The sequence below is a fragment of the Zeus faber genome (assembly GCF_960531495.2).
Source record: "Zeus faber genome assembly, chromosome: 1".
NCBI lineage: Eukaryota > Metazoa > Chordata > Actinopteri > Zeiformes > Zeidae > Zeus > Zeus faber.
Window position 1 is genome coordinate 11,297,446 of NC_137193.1, and position 22,974 is coordinate 11,320,419.

Here is a 22,974-nt window from a genome sequence, read left to right on the forward strand (position 1 = left end):
AACGCATCGCATAATAAAACCACATCCACATGCATGCGTCTCAGATGCATTCATGATGCATCTCATAACTAAGTTAATTTAAGTTAATGCCATTGAGTTATTAAGACATTTCACTGCATGTATGTCTGAACATATGCATATGCGTGCTACAGATAAACCTCTTGAATCGTGACGCATCAAAATGCTGTGTGACATCACCAGAAGACAAGTCATTAAAGCACAATTCTTTCGATTCGTCTTATAATGCATCTCTTGAAAATCGACACACGTTATATTTTATTTGTCGCATTATATGGGTTATATTGTGTTTTTCAGTTTTACACTCTGAAACATTACGTAAAATTGCGTGGACAAAAAAAATCCAGTGATTTGATTTTGTGCGATTGCGGGTCACATTCAACAACGGGCCTGTCATGAGCACGCTGAGCGGGGGGGGGGCCGCGTTCAATTGTCCCCCGTGTGGCCCCCGGGGCCGGTGGTTTTTGACGCCCTTGTTCCAAACAGTCGTCACGGTGCATTCCCTCATGGTGAGGTTGACCTTGTGGTCATTTTTTGCCGGGGACCCCTCTAGGACCCCCTGAGGGGCCCCGGCTGGGGAACCACCGCTCTGGCCTGGACGGTGCTCTCCCTGTCGCAGGGAGGGAAAGAAGGAAGGAAATCCACGTCTTGGGTTTTTTGGGGTTTTTTTTGGGGGGGGGGGGGGGGGGGGGGGGGGGTTGTTTTTGTTTTTTTGTGGTTTTTTTTTTCCTCACAATTTAAAGAAGAGGCAGATTTCTGTTCTGCCCTTATATGGCGAAGGAATCGGCTGCGCGGGCACTGTCGGAAACGCGGCGCGGTGCACGCCGGGAAACTCCGCCCGATCCAGGAAGAGAAACCGCAGCAGCCGAGCAGCCTTCACTCCCGTACACACCCACGGCGAAGAGCGAGCGAATCACCGCCGGACCACTCCCGCAGGTAGGGTCGTCTCTCCCGCGTCGCGACGCGCGCCCTCCCCGGGATGGGGCCGCGTTAGACGCGCCGGGGGAGAGTCGACGGAGCGTCCGCCGAAGCGTCCCCCCCCCCCCCGCCCCCCTCCGGCGAATCAGGCGTTATCTATGCGGGTCGGTGTGATGCTAATGGGCTAGCGTCCTGGGAGCCCGATCGGCGAATACCCCGGATGTGACGCCCCCCGAATGCCGTCCTCGTCCGCCGTCTCCCGTCGGTCGAGCGTGTTGTTTTTGCACCGTCGGGGCGGCGGAGCGGCGGCGGCGGCGGAGGGGAAGTTCCAGTTCCGCAGACGGCTGCGGGATTAGCCAACGCCGGGGAGGGGGTGTCAGAAATACAGGAAATGCCCAAGCGGAGACCTGACAGCGGGCTGACGGACGGGCGGACACCGCCTCTCCCCTGGTCCTTTTTTTTTAAGAACCGCAATGTTCCCCAAAAAAAAACCTCTTTTGTTGTTTTTTTTTGCCGATTGTGCGTTTCAGCCGCGTGCTCACGCTTCATCACATCGCTTTGTCTCCATTGTTTGTTCGGAATCTGTTAATTCGGCCAAGAGACAGAAGAGCAGCATAAAAACAAAAAACAATTTAAGTCCTTAAAAAAAAAACCCCAAATTTGCGAAATGAGTTCAATGCACCGGGTCAATTAAAAGGCTGTAGCACGGGGCCATGTTGCACTGCGGTTGCAAGTACAGTGGCACCTCCACTTACGACTAATTCGTTCTATAAGAACGGTGGTATGTTGAAACGGTCGTATGTCGAAGCAATTGTTCCCATATGAATTATGAAATCACGAAGGGTGAAAACAAACAAAATACACAACACAAACACAGTAAATATGACAAAAAATATCGATAAGCCACGAACTACGTGCACACACCATGAAGGTCGCCTACTGACTGACTATGGACTGACTATGGACTGACTATGGACTGGCTGTTGACTGATTGTTGGCTGACTGGCTACTGTTGACTGACTGTTGACTGGCTGCTGACTGGCCGCCGACGCGCACATTTCCACGCTCGTATCTTGGAGCAGTCAGTCGCAAGTCGATACAAATTTTCGCGACTATCGCTGCTGGTGTCTTGGGTTCGTCGTAAGTAGATGCAGTCGTAAGTCGAGGCACCGCTGTAGATCTGCTGTCCGATGTGTTGCTCTGTGATCTGTCTATTGTCGGTGGCGGGGTCCGCCGCCCCCGGCAGGAATGCAGTGATCGAGGTGGAAGGCAGGTGTGGTGCACCTCACTACTGGATGTTGAGGTTGGGAGGGGGGGGGGGGGGGGATAAACGTTGTTTTCGAACGGAATTCCGGCATCTGTAGTGTAATGCACCCAACAGAGGCCATCTCACGGATTCCTATTAAACCAGGTTAGAATCCGCCGGCACTCATATTGGCCTACTTCTCCCGATGCCCGTTGCAGAACTGACCCGTTTTCACCCAGAGAACGCAGCCATCCAAAACCATGGATGGCGGCTCCCGTGAAGCGTGAACAGGAGCGTCTGCCTCCGGGCCGCCCGGCGGCGGACCCGCGGCCGTGGCCTCCTTCAATCCGTCGCCGCTGCCTCCTGCAGGGTCCCGTGCCGCGCGTCGGCCAGCGGAGCGTTCAACATGCAGTTTTTAAGTTGGGGAGACTTGGTCAAGCTGAGCCCCGACATTTGTTTAAAAAAAAAAAAAAAAAAACGCCCGCGAGGCTTGCCGGCAACCCTGCCTGCTTGTCACGTGGAGACCTCCCTGGACGCAAAGCCGGCGTGTGTTTTGTTCCCCGACTGCCGCGCCATGTGTTCAGGTTAACCGACTTAGCTGACTTCAGTCAACCTGATTCCCCAACACTTCAACATTGGAATGCGCCCGAGGTAAAGCATAGGAGGCGGGATTTTTATGGTCGGAGGCTTCACCCCCCCTCTCTCTCCTGGAAACTTGTAGTGTAGTAGTGTCTTTTTTCCCCTTGCGTATGAAGTTTTGGGTAGAAGCTTTCCAGTAACGTTCACCACAAACTGCCGTGCTCTTCATGATAGTTTGCCTTCTGCTGTCGATGGGTGTATATATGGCTCATTGTGGTGGGCTCTGAGAGTTGAAATTTGACATGGGGGAAACAATCTGGCCTGTCATACTTCTCAACTTAAGTGCCCTCTTTAAGTGGGCCTACACTTGAGTACCTGGTTACGAGTGTGCATTACCTCCACCAGGCCTGCGAACGACCCCACCCCTTCTCAATTGCAGGTTGAGTCATCGTTTCCCTGTGGCAGCCAGGAAATGTAGTGGTTAATATCTGCCTTCTGCAGCGACGTCTCTAATCACTCGTTAACAGTTGTGCGTCTCATTAAAAGCAGACTTTAACCCAGGTAACCTTATCAGGATCATTTATTTGCATTTCCATCGCTCAGATTAAACATTTTCAATTGTTTTTCAGTAGGTTATTATAGAATATAACTTGTCTGTTATGAGTTTAGAGATTGCTTTTTTACATTTTATTTATTTTTTTGTCATCTTTACAGTCAGAGCGTTAAGTTTTTCCTGTAGGTTTTCCCGACCGTGTATTTGTATTTTATTTTTGTATTTTACTCCTTCCAACACCATTGTTCTTCCAGGCAAAGCTCATACTTCACTTACTCTTGTAACTAAAATATAAGTTGTGTCCAGTTTGTAACAGGCACTCTATATCTATTATCTAAGATTTTGAGTGCGCATTTCATATACTTGTATGGCCGCGTTGTGAAATTGAGACGGTTTATGGATTTGTGTCATTAATGACAGAGGTTCTCTGTGGCTGCATTCACTCCCAGCCAGGTGAAAGAACCTGAGACTTGAAACTTGTTTTCGTCAAACAAATGACACAGGTGTCCGGTGACAGCAGTCGTGTGTGTGTGTGTGTGTGTGTGTGTGTGTGTGTGTGTGTGTGTGTGTGTGTGTGTGTGTGTGTGTGTGTGTGTGTGTGTGTGTGTGTGTGTGTGTGTGTGTGTGTGTGTGTGTGTGTGTGTGTGTGTGTGTGTGTGTGTTCTAACGAGAGAGGGCATGAAAGAGATTTCTCTCTCCCTTGTTGCAAACTTGAGTTTTGATGTTGCGCCTGAGGCTGTTGCGAATTTGCTTTAGATGAAGAATTAAACAAAGTAGAGGAATTGTGTTTGTACACATTGTCTTAAGTGTTTTAGGCCATCAATAAAGCAGGTCAAAAATCGGATTTAATCCTATGTTGCCGTTGAGGCTTTTAGATAAATGTTTGTTTATTTATTTATTTATTTTTTGTATAGCCTGCATAGTTGGCATGATGGGGCAGATTGGCTTGTCTTGCTGCCTTTACTCAGCAGGTCTCCACTCGCTTCTCTCCTCCCACGTTGCGCTACTTCTTCCTCAATCTTGTTAAGGTGGAATGACGGCAAAGCCAGAGGGGTGTTTTCGGACTGAGCCGCTCCCCATGCATTAGGACTTTGGAACCTTAATTCACAAGAGACGCTTTGGCAAGTGGTTTTGGCAAGGTTGCATCAATGTTTATAAAACTATGTTTAGAGTTGAACTCTTCAAGCCTCTTGAGTTTGGCTCTGCAGTTGACTTGCATGGGATCTGTTTTTACATGAACACCTGCAGTTGAAATATTCTTCCAGCTGTTTTTTACATTTTAAAATGTAGCTCGGGGCCACTTTCTTGGATCATCCATGTCCACAAAGGGGGGGTGCGGGGCAGGGGCCGGGCCGGCTCAGCCCTTCCTATAGGCCATATAGGCGGCTGCCCTGGGCGCCATCACAAGGGGGGGGGTGCGGAGATGGAGTGATCGGGGGGGCATCTTGCGCCCCTGGTCTCCCTCTCCGACGACGCGCATGCCAGCGATGTGCTGCCCGCAATCGTTCCGCCAAAACAGTGTTTTTATTTTAGATGTAGGTTCTTTTATTTTACGTCTGCTTATGGAACAGGACTGTGCATAATGGGGACACTTTCTCCGTGACTCCCTCCTCCAATCACCCCCTCTCCTTTCGTTAAGAGCAGAAAATAATCTTGGTCTACAGGTCATGCCCCGTCCTCACACTGTTTTAACTTAACCCTTATTTAAAGGAACGGGCCACGGAGAGCCGTGTTCGATTCACACACACATAAAAATATATTTATGATACCGCTTATTTATAATTACCCATTGAGCTGTTATCCCTGTGCATTTTTATGAGCTACTATCTGTTTTATCCTGTTATTGTAATGCACACTGACTGGGCGACAGGGGACGACTGTTCTTCTTGAAGAATCTCTGTCGACTGATGGTCCGACTGACGATTCGACTGGTCGACTTTCAGGGGACAGCCCTAGAATTTAACCCAATGTTAGAAACGCCATGGTTAATGGAATTTGAATTAGAGGAGGTTTCCACCAGTTGAGTCGAGGTTAATTAACTGGCTACCTTTAAATTTTTATGTCCAGTCTACAGTCCAATGTCACACAATTAGTCTTCAACTAAAATGTGATGATCGTGACTTCCCTAGTGGTTAATGAACGTCTTCGCCCCCCGTCTCCCAGATATGGCAGAGTTGGCGAGTCTGGTGCAGCGGCTGGAGGTCGCGGTGGGTCGTCTGGAAGCCGCGTCAGGCTCAGGAGGCTCTGCCGGGCAAGGTAACCAAACAGGCCACCGGGAAGTCTTCATGACGGTCGCCAACAAAATATGAGATGACCTAGCAAAACTACTTTTCAAGATGATCCAGTTCAAGAGATTTGGATTAGGTGCCACTTTTTTTTTTTTTTTCGTCCTGTGTGGGGACATTGGATTTTGCAGGAGCGGGGAAAAAAGATATCCACACTATTAAATTACAGATGCGGTGATACTTAAAATGTTAAAATGATTAATGCAGCTTTTGACTATACTGCAAAGCTTTTACGGTTTGTTTAAAATTGGTGTCACCCTCTGATTTTTCTGGATTTTTTTTCTTTATCTAAACTATTTCAGAGGTGTCTCTACCGCAAACAAAGCCGACATTTTTAATCTGTCTTTCTGCAGTTTTATAGGAGTCACTTGGACTAAATCTATTCGTTAACCTTCCCTCCTTCCTCGTCTGCAGCTGTGTCTGCGTACGTCGAGGCCTACGACGTCATCCTCAACGGCCCGGTGGCGCAGTACCTCTCAATCAGCCAGCAGATCGGAGGCGACGTCCAGAAACACGTGAGTGTAAAACATTAAAAAATTTAAGTCGTTATAATAAAAGTCATTATCACGTCCATTAAAAAAAAGAAAAAAAATAAACCTCAAGTTTCTGCAGGTGTGGATCCGTGTGGCTCCCAGTCAGTGCTCTCCTTTTTGTCTTCCAGGCGGATATGATGAAACAGGCGTTCTCCTCTCAGAGGCAGCTCCTCGCCACGGCCTCCTGCTCCCAGAAGCCCGCTGACGTGAGTGTTGTTTGATGCGTTGCTCGCTCAGTTACACCACCCAATGTGCTGATGGCAAACACTGTCGTGCTTAAATTGAAGGACATTTGTTGAAATGGAATAAAAGCTCCAGAAAAAGAAGGGTGTCATGTTCACTAATCAAGTGCACGCTGTAACATACAGTACATGTACAAAGTTTATATACACCAGCCGCAACATTTAAAGCAGTGACAGTTGAAGTGAACAACTTTGATCATCTGGTTCCAATCGCGTGCGTGCGTGTGTGTACTTTTTTTTGAAGGTGAAATGTTGTTACAGAGATCTATTGTATATTGCCAATTCTTTCACATTTTATTTTTATATTTACTTGGGTTGCCTATTGTTTGCATGTGAACTGCTCTACGACCACAGTTTCCCACCTGGGATGAATAAAGTATCCCTCAAAATTCATCCAAGTGTTATTTTAAGCAATCAGTAATTTGATTTAGTGGTTTGGGAGGGACAAATAAATTAAACAAATGAATCAACAAATCCCAGCCTGTCTACCATTCAGTGAATTAGGACAGTCCCCCGGACGTAATTCTGTCTCTGTCTTCCCCCCCGCTTGTCGTCTTCAGAGTGTTTTGTCGGCTCTGCTGCAGCCGGTGTCCAAAGTGGTCATGCAGGTGCAGACGTTCCGCGAGGAGAACCGCACCTCGCCCCTCTTCAACCACCTCTCCGCCGTGAGCGAAAGCGTACCCGCCCTGGGATGGGTCGCCATTGTGAGTGTGTGGTTAAATGAGTGTGTAATAATCAGGCAAACAAGCTGCTCTTTCATGCTGTCATCACGGTCTGAACACTGCCAACGGCTACCAACAGACCCTCACTGTTGGTTATGTTTCCAGCTTAGAGCGTTATTAATAAGCTCTTTGTTGTCGAATGTGGCCTTGAGTTCTCATGCATGATTATTATTATGAATGCAGAACAAAAGACGAAAGTATGTTGCTCCGATACACAATGGCCACCGGAAAGTATTTTTGTGTCTTCCAAACACTTTTAAGCAGCTTGTGTGTATTACTGAACATGTAACTTCCAGCAGAGCTGTCGTACACATGACAAGATCACCTCATTGCAATTATTTGAGCTCATCGCGCGCGCGTGTGCGTGTGTGTGTGTGTGTGTGTGTGCGCGTGCTCTCCAGGCTCCCAAGCCCGGCCCGTTTGTGAAGGACATGCAGGATGCCGCCATGTTCTACTCCAACCGTGTGCTCAAGGACTACAAGGAAAAGTAAGGAAGGCGTGAAGCGGCTCACCGTGTGTACTAGTACTATACAAGCTTGATGTGATGTCGTTGGACTGTGGGGGTGAGTTCTGTCCTTCCTCATAGTTGTTGTAAATCTTGGCCCAGCTCCAGTGTTGGTCGCTCAGCGCTGTGCGCCGCTGCTCCGTGTTGGTTTTAAAAGTGTTCAAATCAAAGAAGCCGTCGGTTGGCGGCCGAGACATGGCAGAGCACGGTCCTCTGTCCAAATATGGACTTTTGGATCAGAAGAAAGATTGAAAAGGAATGGAGTTTTGCAGAATAGTCTGTGTGTGATTTAAAACAACTTTTTTTTTTTTTTATCCCTTTATCTGCGTCTCTGTCCAACACACCAGATCAATGAGTTCCAGTTCCAGGCCGCTTTCCAGCCAAAATAATAATTATAACACTGCTGCACATGCAAGACATGCAGTTACCTACACTTACCACTTGGTCACAAGCACGATTTGATTCAATTAGATTGAATTGTTTGAGATTATAAAAATCATGAAAAGCTTCTTTTTATATATATATATATATATAAAAAAAAAACAAACACCAGAATGCCACATTGATAGAATTCATGAAAAAACTCCATTCGCGAAAATTCCGAGCTCAGAGTCGAACATAAAAGATAATTAAGACACTTCCTCCGCCCACTCGCAGCGAGGAGGAGGACTTCTGAGCCGTGAGCACATTTTAATATTTATAATGGAATTTTGGTCCGTGCAACGTTTTGCTGTTAACCGTTCAGCGTCCAAACAAGTTTCATTATGCGGATGGAAAGGTGTTTTTTTTTTTTTTTTTTTTAAATGCCTGAACAAACCTCGGTCATTAAAACGGTGAAGGAGCGAAGCGGAAACGGACTGTGCTGCTCTTGTAGGGACAAGAAGCATGTGCAGTGGGTGAACGCCTACCTCTCCATCTGGACGGAGGTGCAGAGCTACATCAAGCAGCACCACACCACTGGACTGGCCTGGAGCAAGACTGTGAGCTGCACCTCTCTGTTCTTTTCACCCCCCCGCTCTCTTCACTCTCCCAGATTAGGATTAAAAACGTTGAATCTGCCGTACGCACCAGTGTCTGGCGTATCAGGCTGGGCTGTTCTGGCCATTTGAAATTCCTAAAAGTAATTCTGTGAGGATTATTTTTTCATTTTATATCACTTTCTTTTTCAAATATTTATTATATATAAAATGCACAAATAGAGTTGCAGCTATCTTTTATTTTTATTTTTTATTTTGTCCCCTCTCTCCACCGCAGGGCCCCGTGGCCTCCGCTTCCACCGCCGCGCCTCCTTCCCCCAGCGCTCCTGCAGGAGGCTGCCCTCCCCCGCCTCCCCCCGGACCCCCACCCCCCATGGCCTTCGGCGAGTCGTCGGGAGGGAAGCGCGACGCCGGCGTCGACGATCGCAACGCTCTGTTCAACGCCATCAATAAGGGAGCGAACATCACCCAAGGTAGGGGCCACGGAGACTTGCGGGGACCCGGAGACAATAAATAATAAGCCGCTCGTCATCATCACTCGTGCGCTGTGTGAATTGAGTCCAATGAGTCTGTAGTGCAGTTTATGAGATTGCAACTAGTTTGCTCTATAAAAACAAAAATTGTTGATAATCACTCGCCGCCGAACATGTTTCCAGGCCTCAAGCACGTTTCCGACGACCAGAAGACCCACAAGAACCCCTCCCTGAAGTCGCAGGGCGCCCAGGTCCGCACGGGGCCCAAGCCCTTCGCCGCCTCCCCTCGCCCCGCCGCCTCGGCCGCCCCCACCCGCACGCTGCCCCCGGTGCTGGAGCTGGAAGGGAAGAAGTGGAAAGTGGTGAGTCGCCGGGACCCGAGTGGCCCACAGGAAGCTCGTCCGCGGGGTCTTTGTCTGTGATGTCAGAAAAGGAATGGAATACAAGATGGTGCATGATGTCGATTTTGAAAACGTGTAACCGCTTTATGAAATACTCCGACACTCGAATCAGCGTTGAGGCTTTTTGGCCAAATTGGAGCCTGGCTGAGTTTGGAGGCCGTGAGACGCTTCGCCATGAGTCACAGAGCAGGAATTAAGTGTTTATTCTTTTTATAGCCAACCTTCAATACGGTGCCAGATTTGAGTCTGGGTCGACGTATCTCACCCCGTGTTTCTTTCTTTCTCCCTCTGTGCTTTTGGTTTGGCTCGGCAGGAGAACCAGGACGACACGAGCCTGGTGATCAGCGACACAGAGCTTAAGCAGGTGGTTTACGCTTTCAAGTGCAACAACAGCACCCTGCAGGTCAAAGGCAAGCTCAACTCCATCATCATTGGTAAGAAATGGGACGCTGTAATTCATAAGCACCAACCGCGTTTCAAACCTCTCCTGCATTTTTTTTATTTTTTCTTTCGCGAAATGTCCGCTGACAAACATGCATTTCCAAATCTCACAATGATAATAAAATTTGCCTTGATATTTGAGAGCTTATATAAAAATGTTATCTCAAGCAGGCTTCCAAATGATCATCCGTCAGGGTGGAACGGTATTTGGACTTAATAATCTTCATGCGGGAAAAGGCTGACTCGCATAAACAAGTAGAGCCGAGTAGTGCGGTCAGGGGGGGCAGCACATTTCCTCATGCCGGGGAACCTTTCCTCCGTGAGGAAGTTCCAAAACTGTCCATGTGTTGGAGTGAATCAACCTCAGCATCTTCCCTAAGTGGGGAGCACGTAAATGAAGCGATTGGCTCGGGCAAAGCGGAGTCTTGACACCGTTTATCAAAGTCTGACAGTTTTGGTTTTTTTTTTTTTTAGGTCGGCTCTGTGGAGCACTGTCAAGTTGCGCACACGCCTTCCCTTTGGGTCTCCAGCTCTGATGCCAGGCTTTGAAACTCCCCCAAATCTTTGGGAGTTTTGTCTTTTCCTTGCAGCTCTCAAATTAAGCTCATTCAACATGTTGGTCAGATCGGTTTAATATATTAATTAATAATAAGTAAATACATTTGAATGGCGCGTGATCTACCCGCACTACGTCTGCGATCTACCGTTCGATCGCGATCGACATATAGGGCACCCCTGGTGTAGTACACGCTGTCGAAGCCACGAATGGATGTATTGTCAACTTGGAATTAATTGTATATGAATAATGTTGTGATGGTTCATATTTTGTTATTTTGGCTGTTTATTTGTTGTGGCACAATCACAGCGGTGGATTTGACCAGTCACATGGACATCGGTGTAGTTAACATATCACCTTTTCACCCGCGTTGCCGTATTTTGTCGGCTGCTGTTTTTGTCTATGATGGCTGTTGTTATTTTGAGTATATCGTCTGCACATTATACTAAGTACATTCCTTTTATTATTAAAAGTTATAAAACGTGTATTTTGATCCCAAAACCTTCTTTGGTATAAATGCTGATGTGACATTGAGCAACGAGTCATTTTGATTCTTCCCTCCGCGTCAGATAACTGCAAGAAGCTGGGTCTGGTGTTCGACAACGTGGTGGGCATCGTGGAGGTGATCAACTGCAGGGACGTCAAGGTCCAGGTGGGTGGACGTTCTGTGCGCTGGTGGTCGTCGTGGTCGCCATGATCGCGGGGTCTCCGTTGAGGTTTTTGTGCGTGGTGTTTCCAGGTGATGGGCAAGGTCCCGACCATCTCCATCAACAAGACCGACGGCTGCCACATCTACCTGAGCAAAGACTCGCTGGGGTGCGAGATCATCAGCGCCAAGAGCTCGGAGATGAACATCCTGGTACCCAACCAAGATGACGAGTTTGTGAGTATCCCTTCCTGACGGAGGAGAGGGGATGTGCTTTGTGGGGGATTCGACAAACAATCAAAAAAGAAAAACAATATAAAAATATTAATTTTTCTGCAGCCCCCCCCCCCCCCCCCCCCCCTGCAATTCCTTCTCAGACCCCCAAGGGGGCACAGGCACCCGGTGGGGACTTTTCAACACTGCATCTTGTAATAAACTGCTTATTAAAATTAAACTCTTCTTAACTTAACAAGCAGTCTGTAGTGGCTTTTGCCGCATTTTTTTCAACAACCTATTTCATAATGCCTTGTTTATGGCGTTCGGTGGAGGCTGCAATGTCTCATGACAAATATGCAATTTATCACATTTTGCAATGACGCCAAAATGGCTGTCTTCATTAATAACACACACCGCTCTACGTTATGAAATATTCAGGCTCCTCCTCCTTACTCCTAAAAATTAAAAAAAAGTGTGTGTGTGTGTGTGTGTGTGTGTGTGTGTGTGTGTGTGTGTGTGTGTGTGTGTGTGTGTGTGTGTGTGTGTGTGTGTGTGTGTGTGTGTGTGTGTGTGTGTGTGTGTGTGTGTGTGTGTGTGTGTCATTCCTTGCCATGCCAACACCAACATTTCTGGCTGAACTTTACTTCCCTGTTCCCGCAGGCGGAGCACCCCGTGCCCGAGCAGTTCAAGACTGTCTGGGACGGCAAGAAGCTTGTCACCACGGCGACAGAGATCGCCGGATAGAGCGGCAGCACCTGACACGCCCTCCTCGACACCCCGCCCCGCTTACCCGACTGACCGACCGTTCACCCAACCAGCTAACACTGTAGACTTCAAATTTGACCCCACCCCCCTCATCTGTATCGCCAATCACAGCTGAAGCTGTTCCTTCATCAGCCAATGAGAGGACTGCTTGCTTTTCTCTGGAGCGTTCCTCCAGCCAATTGCAGGGAGCAGCTAGTCGTTCAAATTGGTCACCGCCGCCCCCCCCCAGTTGCCAGCGAACACATTGCAAATAAAAATAATCCAGTTTTGCCAACTGCAGCGATGCTCCGCATCCCGTTTTGTAGCCAAGTAACGTCGCTACGCTAAATTAAACACGCAGAGAAGCCAACTCGACGAGGACAAACAGTCGGTTGCGGCGTCTTTACCTCCTTCCCAGCGCCTCAGCCAATCACGTTATAGGACCACGTCGCCGCGGCCAGAGTTTCCGCTTCCTGGTTCGGACGCACAGGCTACGCTGTGCTCTGCTCCATTAATTTTTTTATTTTTATTGTTTATGCAATTAAGCGCTTCTCACGGAGGGCGTGGGCGCCCTCGGCTCCGCACCGCCTCGTAACGCCCGGGGAACGAGACCTGTCGCCGTTCTCCGAGCACGTCGGTAGGATTGCAGATGGCTGCTTCATAGCGTTTTACCTGTCGAAAACGAAGACACTGTTTGATGAGGAAATGACAATAAGAATAAAGCAACGACCTGTGCTTCGACCGTCGCGTCGTACATTCCATTCGAGCGTCTAAAGTAAACATTCCACTTGAGGGGGAACGCGCGGAAGAAAAATTAAACCTTCCGGCGAAAGAGCGACGTCTGTCCGAATAGAGATCGAGGACGTGGTTGTTTTTTTTTTTTTTTTTTTTTTTTTTTTTTAATAGTTGGGAGTCAGGCTCGCCCTTTAATTACTTCAAACGATGGGTGATCTTTTTAGAACGTTCTGTAGGATTTGGGTTCCGACGGAGCCTGGCCACAGAGGCGTCGTAGCACGGTAGACGTAATACCCATCACGGGCGTGGACAGCGCACCGGTTCAGATTGACAGTGCTGCGTGGAGTGTTCACTGTGCTGGTGCGCTGGACTTTAACCTGGCAACACCCCTGTGAACACAAACTATTACAAGGTAGAACGTGGCCCCGCCTCCTCCCCCACCCACGCCTCCTTTGTTCTCCTGACACTCAGAGCTCTTAGCTGATGACTTTTGTTTTTGTTTTCTTCTTTTGTAACATCACTATTTCTCCCTCCTTTTACCTCTTTATTTGGGTCCAGAATCAACATTCTGCTCATTAGTACTTGAGACATCATTAAAAAAAGAAAAAAAGTTGCAATAAAAGTTATACAGTTGTGTTGTTTTATTTACCCCCTTCCCCTATCAAAGTTTTACAAGGAAAACATGCTCACAGGCGCAAAACAATTTCATTAAAACATAAAAATACAACTTGTCTTAAAGCCCAACCCGTTAAAAAGGATGCGACGTGACAAACTAGCAGCTGGAACTAAAATCTCAAACATCACGGAACATCAGCTTGTCTCAGTGCAATTAGGAGAGAATTGTGGTCCTGCATTCTTCAACCTCCGCTACGTCAATTACAACAGTTATGGAATTAGGTTTTTGTTTCCTACACGTTTAAACGTGTCCAGGATGAAGGCGGCTGCGCTGAGGGACCTCTAGCGGATGTAAGGCAGCAGCTGAGCGTTGAACCACTCTCTGGAGAACTGGAGGTGGTCTCCGTCGGACGCCAGGAACACCAGCTTCCCAGCTTTGTCCATGGCTGCAAGTCCCAGACGGTCCTTTTTTAAAAACAAAATAAAAAAGCAAAACTAGCTTAGAGGAAAATTGATAAAAGAACACAATGAACGCCAACCATTTAAAAGGTAACTCTGGTATTTTTAACCTTATTTTTCGATCATTGAGCGTCAACCCGAGTCTCTTAAATTGTTCCAGTATTGAGAGAATGGCTTCAGCCGACTCCCGGTCATAAAAAAAACAAAAAACCCCAGCTCTTACATCCTGTATAATAAACTATTTTCTGACGCTGTGGTTGGAGTCGTGCCACTGGCTCTCACCTCCTTGTAGATCACGCTCTCCTGCAGAGTTTCTGTCTCTTTGGCCTGTCCCGTTTTCAGGAAGCCAAACCACTGGAAGGAGGAAGTCGGTGTCACAAATGGAATCCAGGAAGTTGTGACTTTTTGTGTGTGTGTGTGTGTGTGTGTGTGCTCGCTCCCACCTCTGTATCCACTGGATCCACGACAGAGTCCTGCAGGAACTTGACCATGACAAACTTGTCCAGCAGCTGTAGGTTCTTCTTATATGTTTCGTTTAGGGCCTGCGACATTAGAATCAAGATGATGTCAAATAAACACGCTGAATGGACTCTCCATCTGGCCTCTTGAGTCGGGACAAAAAAAAAATGTTGATATGAATATAATACCCTCTCCTGGTTGACGTCGGCCAGGAACAGACTGTGCTTCTTGTACAGGTCGTCGTTAAGCGGGTCGTGCCAGTACTGCGCCTGCACCAGGCTGGACGACGTCAAAAAACACCAAACTCCACTTAGTGACATCACAGAGACACACCACTATGACACAGTCACAGCTGGGTTTGGGAGATTAAAAACTCGCCCGTTTCCTGCGAGAGACGGGCGGAGCGACTCACTGCTTTTGCACCATATCGGTGTAGGCGCCGTTGTTGAGAGCTTTGCGTATCCAGTCACAGATATGGGAGCTCTCCCCCGGACATTTGGGGAGTCCATACACACCTGGGCGGAAAATAAACACGTTAATCAAAGGGCATTCAAACGCTTCCCCCCGCCGATGTACTGCGCAGAGTTCCGCCGTGTCACCTTGGTGCTGGCCGCCGACTGAGATCAGAGTTCTCATGGGTGGGGAAGGACAGCGCTGGGCCACCGCCCTCCTGAAAAATAAAGAAATAAATAAAATAAAGAAGGGAGTCTCTAGAGAGGGAGGGAGGCAACAACTCTAATCCTCGTTCTCACGTTCTCTCAGGGATTCGGTTCACCCTCCGGTCTTGGGTTTTGTTTTGTGCAAATCACCTCCCGTGAGGTTGAGGGTTTACGTCCCGCGTGGAGAAATATATACAGCATATATAAATACATGTGTCCCCCGTTTGGGAACCCATCACCTGATCTTTATGAGGTACTTTTGGGTTTTAACTTTTCTAGTGACTTGACTTTTACTTCGATGGTTATTTATATTAAAACACCTGAGCGAGCGCAGTGTTTCTCCCATTTATGTTAAACCTCCCAACGAGCACGAAGCGTCATCCCAATTTCTGTGTTTTTTCCCCAAAACACAGAAAAAACAATAATGAAATATTGGTATCATTGGTCGACAAAACGTTTTGTATCACATCACTTCATGCCCCCAGCCCCAACACAGCAGGAAGAGTTAAAGTGCGGTGACAGGACGTACAGGAACTGGCCCCCCTGGGAGAAGCCCATGGCGTTGTAGCCGCCCTTCAGTTTGGGGTCCTGCGCCAGCCGCAGGCACGCCATGGACACCTGCTGGTTGACATCCAGGAAGAAGCTGTTCTCCGTGTCCTGCGGGGAGGAAAGACTCAGCTCAAACACGGAGAGACAAACGGCTGCAGGTCTGCAAACAGAAAGGTAGAAACATTTGATCTGAAACGGTTGGATAAACAGAATGCAGAAGTGTAATAAAGCGAGAGAGGAGACCCCGTGTCAGTTTAGCACGGAATAGAATCTCTTGTTAATATTCGACGAGCGGTTGCAACGGGAGAAAATCATATATAATGCAAAATGAACTTTTTTTTTTTTTTTTTTTTTTTATATATATAAGGAGCCTCAGGTCTTGGAAGCACCTGGATCACGTTCTCCCCGATCATCAGCGACAGCACGTCGATGCCCGGGACTTCCTCCTCGATCATCTTCTTGATCGCCCCCAGACTCAGCGGGTTGCAGCAGCTGTCTCCTGCTCGGTGCAGACAGAACGCAGAATCGTTTCGACGTCGACTCTGACGGATCATTTTGGGATATTTGTCTTTGGAGCAGCTTTTAAACTTCTGCTTTTGAATAGAGCGGCGTCCTTGGATGGCCCAGGCTGTGTAGCACGTTTTACTTTTTTTAAATAAATATTATGTATACATATTTATATATAAGAACATAAAAAATAACAATAATAATAATTAAAAAATATATATGATGTCGGCTTTGGGTTTCCCCCATTACCATCACCTAATATACAAATTTTGAGCTCCTTTTCCCCTTCAGCGCCAAAGGACACTGCTCAGTCACGGCCTGGTTTACACCAAAGGACTTTCGCTGGGATTTTTGAGTCCCACACAAAGTGTCAAGGTCTTCGAAGAGAACCATGAAATCTCTTGCCTTAATGGTCGTCGGCGGCAATCTTTTGCTTTTAAAAACTCCTGCAAGAATATGAGGCTAGCTTGACATTATCTCTTAGGGCTTTAGTCTCAGCTCATACAGTTTGCGCTGAATCCTGTATGGTGTGCAGTACTGGGGTGCACAAAAAGTCTTCAAATGAGTGATGGTTCTCTTTTGAAAACAAACAAAAAATATATATATATAATATTATATACTTTTTTTTCCCCCTTCTTTTTTTGTATGTGTATATATATATATATATATATATATATATATATATAGATATATATATATATAGACATGGGAAAATTGGTTGATACCCTTACAGCTCATTGAAACAAAGCTTCATTCCTCCTGAAAAGTGATGAAATTAAAAGCAATTTTCTCATGTATACCGTCATGCCTTTGGTATGTCTGCATGTGAAAAGAGATCAATTATTGTTAAAGAGATCAATTATATTCTCAAATGGCCTGGACAGGTTTGTTGGTACGCCTTAGAAAAAATTATAAATAATTGGATTATAGTGATATTTCAAACTAACTGTTTTCTTGAATTGGTATCTCTCGCTCTCTCGCACTCGCACACACACACACACACACACACACACACACACACACACACACACACACACACACACACACACACACACACACACGCTTTGTGACATGCCAGGACTTCTACGCTGTGTGACACACCAGGACTTCTACTCTGTGAGGCAAGTACTGGAGGTAAGTTAAGTTTGATTTAGGAGGATTTAAATGTATATTTAATACAACACAGACAATTAATTCTATGATATAATTATAGAACCCAGAATCCTGATTGTGGCGCTGCCCCTTGCAGCCGAGGCGCTTGCGCAGCAGCCGGCTGCGCGAGCGCCTCGTGTCTATTACGCACATTTTAGTACAAACCCCAATTCCAATAAAGTTGGGACGTTGCGTAAAACGTAAATTAAAAACAGAATACAATGATTTGCAAATCCTTTTCAGCCTATATTCAATTGAATACACTACAAAGCCAAGATATTTAATGTTCAAACTGATAAACTTTGGGTTTTTTTTGCAAATATTCACTCATTTTGAATTTGGTGCCTGCAACACATTCCAAAAAAGCTGACAGAGGCATGTTTACCACGGTGTTCACCTTTCCTTTTAACAACATTCAATAAGCGTTTGGGAACTGAGGACACTTAATTGTTGAAGCTTTGTAGGTGGAATTCTTTCCCATTCTTGCTTGATGTACCACTTCAGTTGCTCAACAGTCTCCGTTGTCGTATTTTGCGCTTCATAATGTGCCTCAGTTTTTCAATGGGAGACGGGTCTGGACTGCAGGTTTACTAGGAAGCCACGCTGTTGTAACACATGCAGAATGTGGCTTGGCGTTGCCTTGCTGAAATAAGCAGGGACGTCCCTGGAAAAGACGGTGCTTGGATGGAAGCATATGCTGCTCCAATACCTGTATGTACCTTTCAGCATTAATGCTGCCTTCACAGATGTGTAAGTTACCCATACCATGGGCACTAACACAACCCCATACCATCACAGATGCTGGCTTCTGAACTTTGCGCTGATAACAATCTGGATGGTCCTTTTCCTTTTTGGCCCTGAGGACACCACGTCCATGATTTCCTAAAACTATTTGAAATGTGGACTCGTCAGACCACAGCACACTTTTCCACTTTGCGCCAGTCCATCTCAGATGAGCTCGGGCCCAGAGAAGCCGGCGGCGTTTCTGGGTGTTGCTGATACACTACTCACAAAAAGTTAGGGATATTCGGCTTTTGGGTGAAATTTCAGGATGAACCTAAAATGCACTATAACCTTTACAGGTGAACTTAATTTGACCTTCTCTAAACTTTTGAATGGACATGTCCAACTGTTCAATGTTTCAGTACTTTTCGCACAACTTGCTGTTCTCTAACAAGGAGCTGAACGGCAAAATTCACAACAGGTGTTTGATCCATGAATCCACCAATACATTTCCTGGTTCAGTTAGAACTGGTATTTAAACAGTCCTCTTCATCATGCTGTTCACATTTTGACATCATGAGACCAAGACGACACCTAAAAACTGATCAACAGTACCTCGCCATTGTGAGGCTTCAAACAGGATGTTCTCAGAGGGAAGTGGCCACTGAGCTTAGAGTGTCACAGAGTGTCATCAGCAGGTTGCAACAGAGATACAGAGACTGGAAGAGTCACAGAAAGGCATAGAAGTGGACGTCCTTTGGCCACATCCCACACTGATGAGCGCTTCATTGTGAACAGTGCCCTGCGCAACCGGATGATGATGCCACCCAACCCCAGGCACATTTAAGGGAGGTGAGAGGCACCCAAGTGTCACGTCGGACCATTCAAAACCATTTACATCAGTGTGGTCTGCGTGCTAGACGACCTGTAAGGGTACCTGACCACACCACCAGGCACAGCCATCATCGTCTTGCACGGGCCAGGGAGCATTTACGCTGGACGAGGGACCAGTGGCCTCAGTGCTGTTCTCTGATGAAAGTCGATTCACGTTGAGCAGAAATGATGGTCACCAACGATGTTAGAGACGTCAGGGAGAGCGCTGTGCATCGGCCACCCTTTGGTGGTGGTGGTGGTGTTACAGTGTGGGCAGGTGTGTCTAGTAAATACAGAACTGCCCTACACTTTGTGAATGGTACAGTGACAAGCCCACACTACCTGAATAACATCATTAATCCAGTCATTGCGCCCCTGCATGAACAACACAGGCCTAATTTCATCTTCATGGACGAAAATGCTCCAGCTCATCGAGGTCGCATCATTAGGGAACGGCTGCTGGAGACTGGGGTACCTCAAATGGAGTGGCCTGCACTTTATCCAGACCTGAATCCCATAGAAAACTTATGGGATCAGCTAAGTCGCCGCATAGAGGCTTGTAACTCTGTACCCTAGAACCTCAATGACCTGAGGGCCGCCCTTCAAGAAGAGTGGGGGGCCAGGCCTCAGCAGACAATAAATCGACTTGTGAACAACATGAGATGTCCTTGTAAAGCTGTAATTGATGCGCAAGGGCACATGACAAGTTATTGAGACATTGACATTTTTTGTTGTGGTAAACCCACCACTGTTGTTGGCTTTTGTTTCAATCAATTGTTTGAGATGAAGAAATCACCATTGCATGCTTCTACTTAAATGCCCTACTTTCATGATATATCACTGTAGCGTGAACTTTTTACATTTTCCATAAATTTCACCCAAAAGCCAAACATCCCTAACTTTTTGTGAGTAGTGTACATGGCTTTCGCTTTGCATGGTAGAGTTTTAGCTTGCACTTGTAGATGTAGCGACGAACTGTGTTAACGGACAATGGTTTTCCGAAATGTTCCTGAGCCCCCGTGGTAATATCTTTCAGAATGATATCAGTTTTTAAATGCAGTGCCGCCTGAGGGATTGAAGGTCACGGGCAGTTGATGTTGGTTTTCGGCCTTGCCGCTTACATGCAAAGATTTCTCCAGATTCTCTGAATCTTCTGATGATATTATGGACTGTAGATGATGAGATCCCTAAATTCCCTGCAATTGCACGTTGAGAAACGTTCTTAAACTGTCGGACTATTTGCTCACGCAGTTGTTCACAACGTGGTGAACCTCGCCCCATCCTTGCTTGTGAACAACTGAGCCTTTCAGGGATGCTCCTTTTATACCCAATCATGACACTCACCTGTTTCCAATTAACCTGTTCACCTGTGGAATGTTCCAAACCGGTGTTTTTTGAGCATTCCTCAATTTCCCGGTCGTTAGTTGCCCCTGTCCCAGCTTTTTTAGAATGTGTTGCAGGCATCAAATTCAAAATGAGTGAATATTTGCAAAAAAACAAAGTTTATCAGTTTGAACATTAAATATCTTGTCTTTGTAGTGTATTCAGTTGTAGTCACTGTGCTGTTTGGTATCATCGTGTGCACCACACTGAACATGGACCAGAAAAACTAAAGGAGAGAGTTGTCTGAGGAGATCAGAAAGAAAATGATGGACAAGCATGTTAAAGGTGAAGGCTATAAGAGCATCTCCAGGCAGCTTGATGTTTCTGTGACTACAGCTGCAAATATTATTAAGAAGTTCAAGGTCCATGGGACTGGAGCCAACCTCCCTGGACACGGCCGCAAGAGGAAAATCGACCGCAGATTGAAGAGAAGGATAGCGCAAATGGTAGAAAAAGAGCCAAGGACAACTTCCAAAGAGGTACAAGCTGAACTCCAATGTCAAGGTGTGTCAGTATCCGATTGCACCGTCCGTCGCTGTTTGAGTGACAGCGAGCTCCATGGAACAAAACCCAGGAGGACTCCATTTTTGAAAGAAAAACATAAAGAAGCAAGACTGGAATTTGCTAAAATGCATATTGGCAAGCCACAATGCTTCTGGGAGAATGTCCTTTGGACAGATGAGTCAAAACTGGAGCTTTTTGGCAAGTCACATCAGCTTTATGTTCACAGACGAAAAAATGAAGCTTTCAAAGAAAAGAAAACCACACCTACTGTGAAACATGGAGGAGACTCGGTTATGTTTTGTGGCTGCTTTGCTGCGTCTGCCGCAGGGTGCCTTGAATCTGCGCAGGGCACAATGAAATCTCAAGACTATCAAGGCATTCTGGTGCGAAACGTACTGCCCAGAGTCAGAAAGCTGTCTCAGTCGCAGGTCATGGTTCCTCCAAAAGGATAATGACCCAAAACACACAGGTAAAAGCAGCCAAGAATGGATAAGAACAAAACATTGGACTATCCTAAAGTGGCCTTCTATGAGCCCTGATCTGAGTCCTATCGAACATCTATGGAAAGAGCTGAAACACGCAGTCTGGAGAAGGCCCCCTTCAAACCTGAGACAGTTGGAGCAGTTCGCTTAGGAAGAGTGGGCCAAACTACCTGTTGACAGGTGCAGAAGACTCATGGAGAGCAACAGAAATTGCTTGATTGCAGTGATTGCCTCTAAAGGTTGTGCAACAAAATATCAGGTTAAGGGTCCCATCATTTTTGTCCAGGCCATTTTCATTTGTTTTATTATGTAAAATATTCTGTTGAATCAAAAGTCTGATGTCCATTAAATATGGAATAAACAATGATGGATGCCAATTACTTTTGTGAGTTCCAAGTTATTTCAGAGAAAATTGTGGGTTATTTTTTTTTGAAGGGTACCAACAAATCTGTCCAGGCAATTTTAGAATATAATTGATCTCTTTAGCAATAATATATCTCTTTTCACATGCAGACATACCAAAAGGCATGCAGGCATACATGAGAAAAATTGCTTTCAAATGTCATCACTTTTCAGGAGGAATGAAGCATTGTTTCCATGAGCTGTGAGGGTACCAACAAATGTGTCCAGGCCTGTATAGAGTGAGCAACCACAGGTCGTACCCATCCCGTGCCACATAACCAGTGGTAAGGTGCCATTGCTGTACTTGTGGACGGGGCCGCCGGGAACCACCAGGGGAACGGTGGAAAGGAGAAAAAGCGCCAGCGTCTCCATATTTGTCCCTAAAACCAAAGAGCAGAATTGTCAAACAGTCAGGTGAGCGTGCGTGCGTGTGTGTCTGTGTTATCAGCTTCCTCACACCAGCCATTCGGTTCACTGTGTTAACAAATGAGTGCTGCGGTCTCCGCTATCAGGGAAGTTGACACTGTAGCCCTGTGAACACCCGCGACTACAAAAGAGACATTTTCCAGGCGCCGGCGTCCACCAGCGGACGGGCAACGCTTCCCTGCGTCGTCATTTTGTTTTGTTTGTCCGTCTTCCGTTGCCTAATGGAAGCTCAACTGTTTGAACGCACAACTCGCCTCGCAGCGCCGCCGGCCCTAGTATCGCATCGATTCCATTCCGTTGACCTCGGACTGACATCGACAGGGTTACATGAACAAGTTGGAATATTATTATTATTATCATTATTATTATTATGCCATTTCCAAAAACAACTCACCGTCCTCTTCCTCTCAGGGCGCAGACATGTATCGTCACGTGACCTGGTTAACGGCGAGCAGCCAATCGCCTCGCGCCGCGTTCGCGTCGGAACCCGGTAACTCGGTAACGCCGGCCGCATGAACCTCCCAAACAGTAACCGGGGGTACGGTGAATGGTAGCTTTCCGCCCGGCTGGACATCCCCACTGCGGTGACTTCAATAAATGTAGACGCCGTTGTTTAGGGGAACAAACCCCATGCTTAACGAAAATTCGCTTCCAGTCAACCGACCCGACGCGTCAGCCGTCCGTGTTGGTGTGCACCGTTTCTTCGGCCGGTTAACAGAAGGGTTTGCCGTCTAAGCACCGGTGTGATAGATGTTTGTCATTTTATTTTCTATTCGTTATTCAATAATTGATAATAAAAAATGTTTAAAAAAAAAACGAATAAAAAAAGATCTCCCACAGAACAGTACATCGCAGTCGGGATTCGTTGTGAAAGTTCCCGAGCCAACCCACGGGCCTCGAACGCATCAGCAGTCATAAGCGCGGAAGTGTAACACGTGATCGTCTTCTGGTTTTCCGGTTTTGTTTTGTTTTGTTTTGTTAGTTTTTTTTT

The 22,974-nt window shown here is 46.7% G+C and overlaps 2 protein-coding genes across 2 annotated transcripts; one reads left to right on the forward strand and one right to left on the reverse strand.

Annotated features, from left to right (window-relative positions):
- The first annotated feature begins 856 nt into the window (after positions 1-856).
- On the forward strand, positions 857-13,416 carry cap1 (CAP, adenylate cyclase-associated protein 1 (yeast)). Its single transcript, XM_080004222.1, has 13 exons — positions 857-954; positions 5,478-5,570; positions 6,014-6,114; positions 6,261-6,338; positions 6,935-7,078; positions 7,498-7,583; positions 8,476-8,581; positions 8,856-9,051; positions 9,235-9,413; positions 9,766-9,886; positions 11,019-11,101; positions 11,189-11,332; positions 11,972-13,416. Exons 2-13 carry the CDS (start codon positions 5,480-5,482, stop codon positions 12,053-12,055), a joined length of 1,413 nt encoding a protein of 470 aa, XP_079860348.1. The 5' UTR covers positions 857-954; positions 5,478-5,479; the 3' UTR covers positions 12,056-13,416.
- ppt1 (palmitoyl-protein thioesterase 1 (ceroid-lipofuscinosis, neuronal 1, infantile)) lies at positions 13,402-22,426 on the reverse strand. Its single transcript, XM_080004233.1, has 10 exons — positions 22,378-22,426; positions 21,818-21,937; positions 15,921-16,030; positions 15,512-15,639; positions 14,923-14,993; positions 14,736-14,838; positions 14,512-14,602; positions 14,308-14,406; positions 14,147-14,218; positions 13,402-13,870 (listed from the first exon to the last, which is right to left on the reverse strand). Exons 2-10 carry the CDS (start codon positions 21,927-21,929, stop codon positions 13,748-13,750), a joined length of 909 nt encoding a protein of 302 aa, XP_079860359.1. The 5' UTR covers positions 21,930-21,937; positions 22,378-22,426; the 3' UTR covers positions 13,402-13,747.
- Between the last annotated feature and the right edge of the window lie 548 nt (positions 22,427-22,974).

What these genes read in the sequence shown, in the direction of transcription:
- cap1 (XM_080004222.1), top strand. Translation starts at nt 5,480, where the DNA reads ATGGCAGAGTTGGCGAGTCTGGTGCAGCGGCTGGAGGTCGCGGTGGGT. An exon ending in GCTCCCAGAAGCCCGCTGAC is followed by an intron (nt 6,339 to 6,934) that starts GTGAGTGTTGTT and finishes TGTCGTCTTCAG; the next exon opens with AGTGTTTTGTCGGCTCTGCT. An exon ending in GACTGGCCTGGAGCAAGACT is followed by an intron (nt 8,582 to 8,855) that starts GTGAGCTGCACC and finishes TCTCCACCGCAG; the next exon opens with GGCCCCGTGGCCTCCGCTTC.
- ppt1 (XM_080004233.1), bottom strand. Translation starts at nt 21,929, where the DNA reads ATGGAGACGCTGGCGCTTTTTCTCCTTTCCACCGTTCCCCTGGTGGTT. An exon ending in TCCCAGGGGGGCCAGTTCCT is followed by an intron (nt 14,994 to 15,511) that starts GTACGTCCTGTC and finishes TTTATTTTTCAG; the next exon opens with GAGGGCGGTGGCCCAGCGCT. An exon ending in AGAGCGTGATCTACAAGGAG is followed by an intron (nt 13,871 to 14,146) that starts GTGAGAGCCAGT and finishes TTTTTAAAAAAG; the next exon opens with GACCGTCTGGGACTTGCAGC.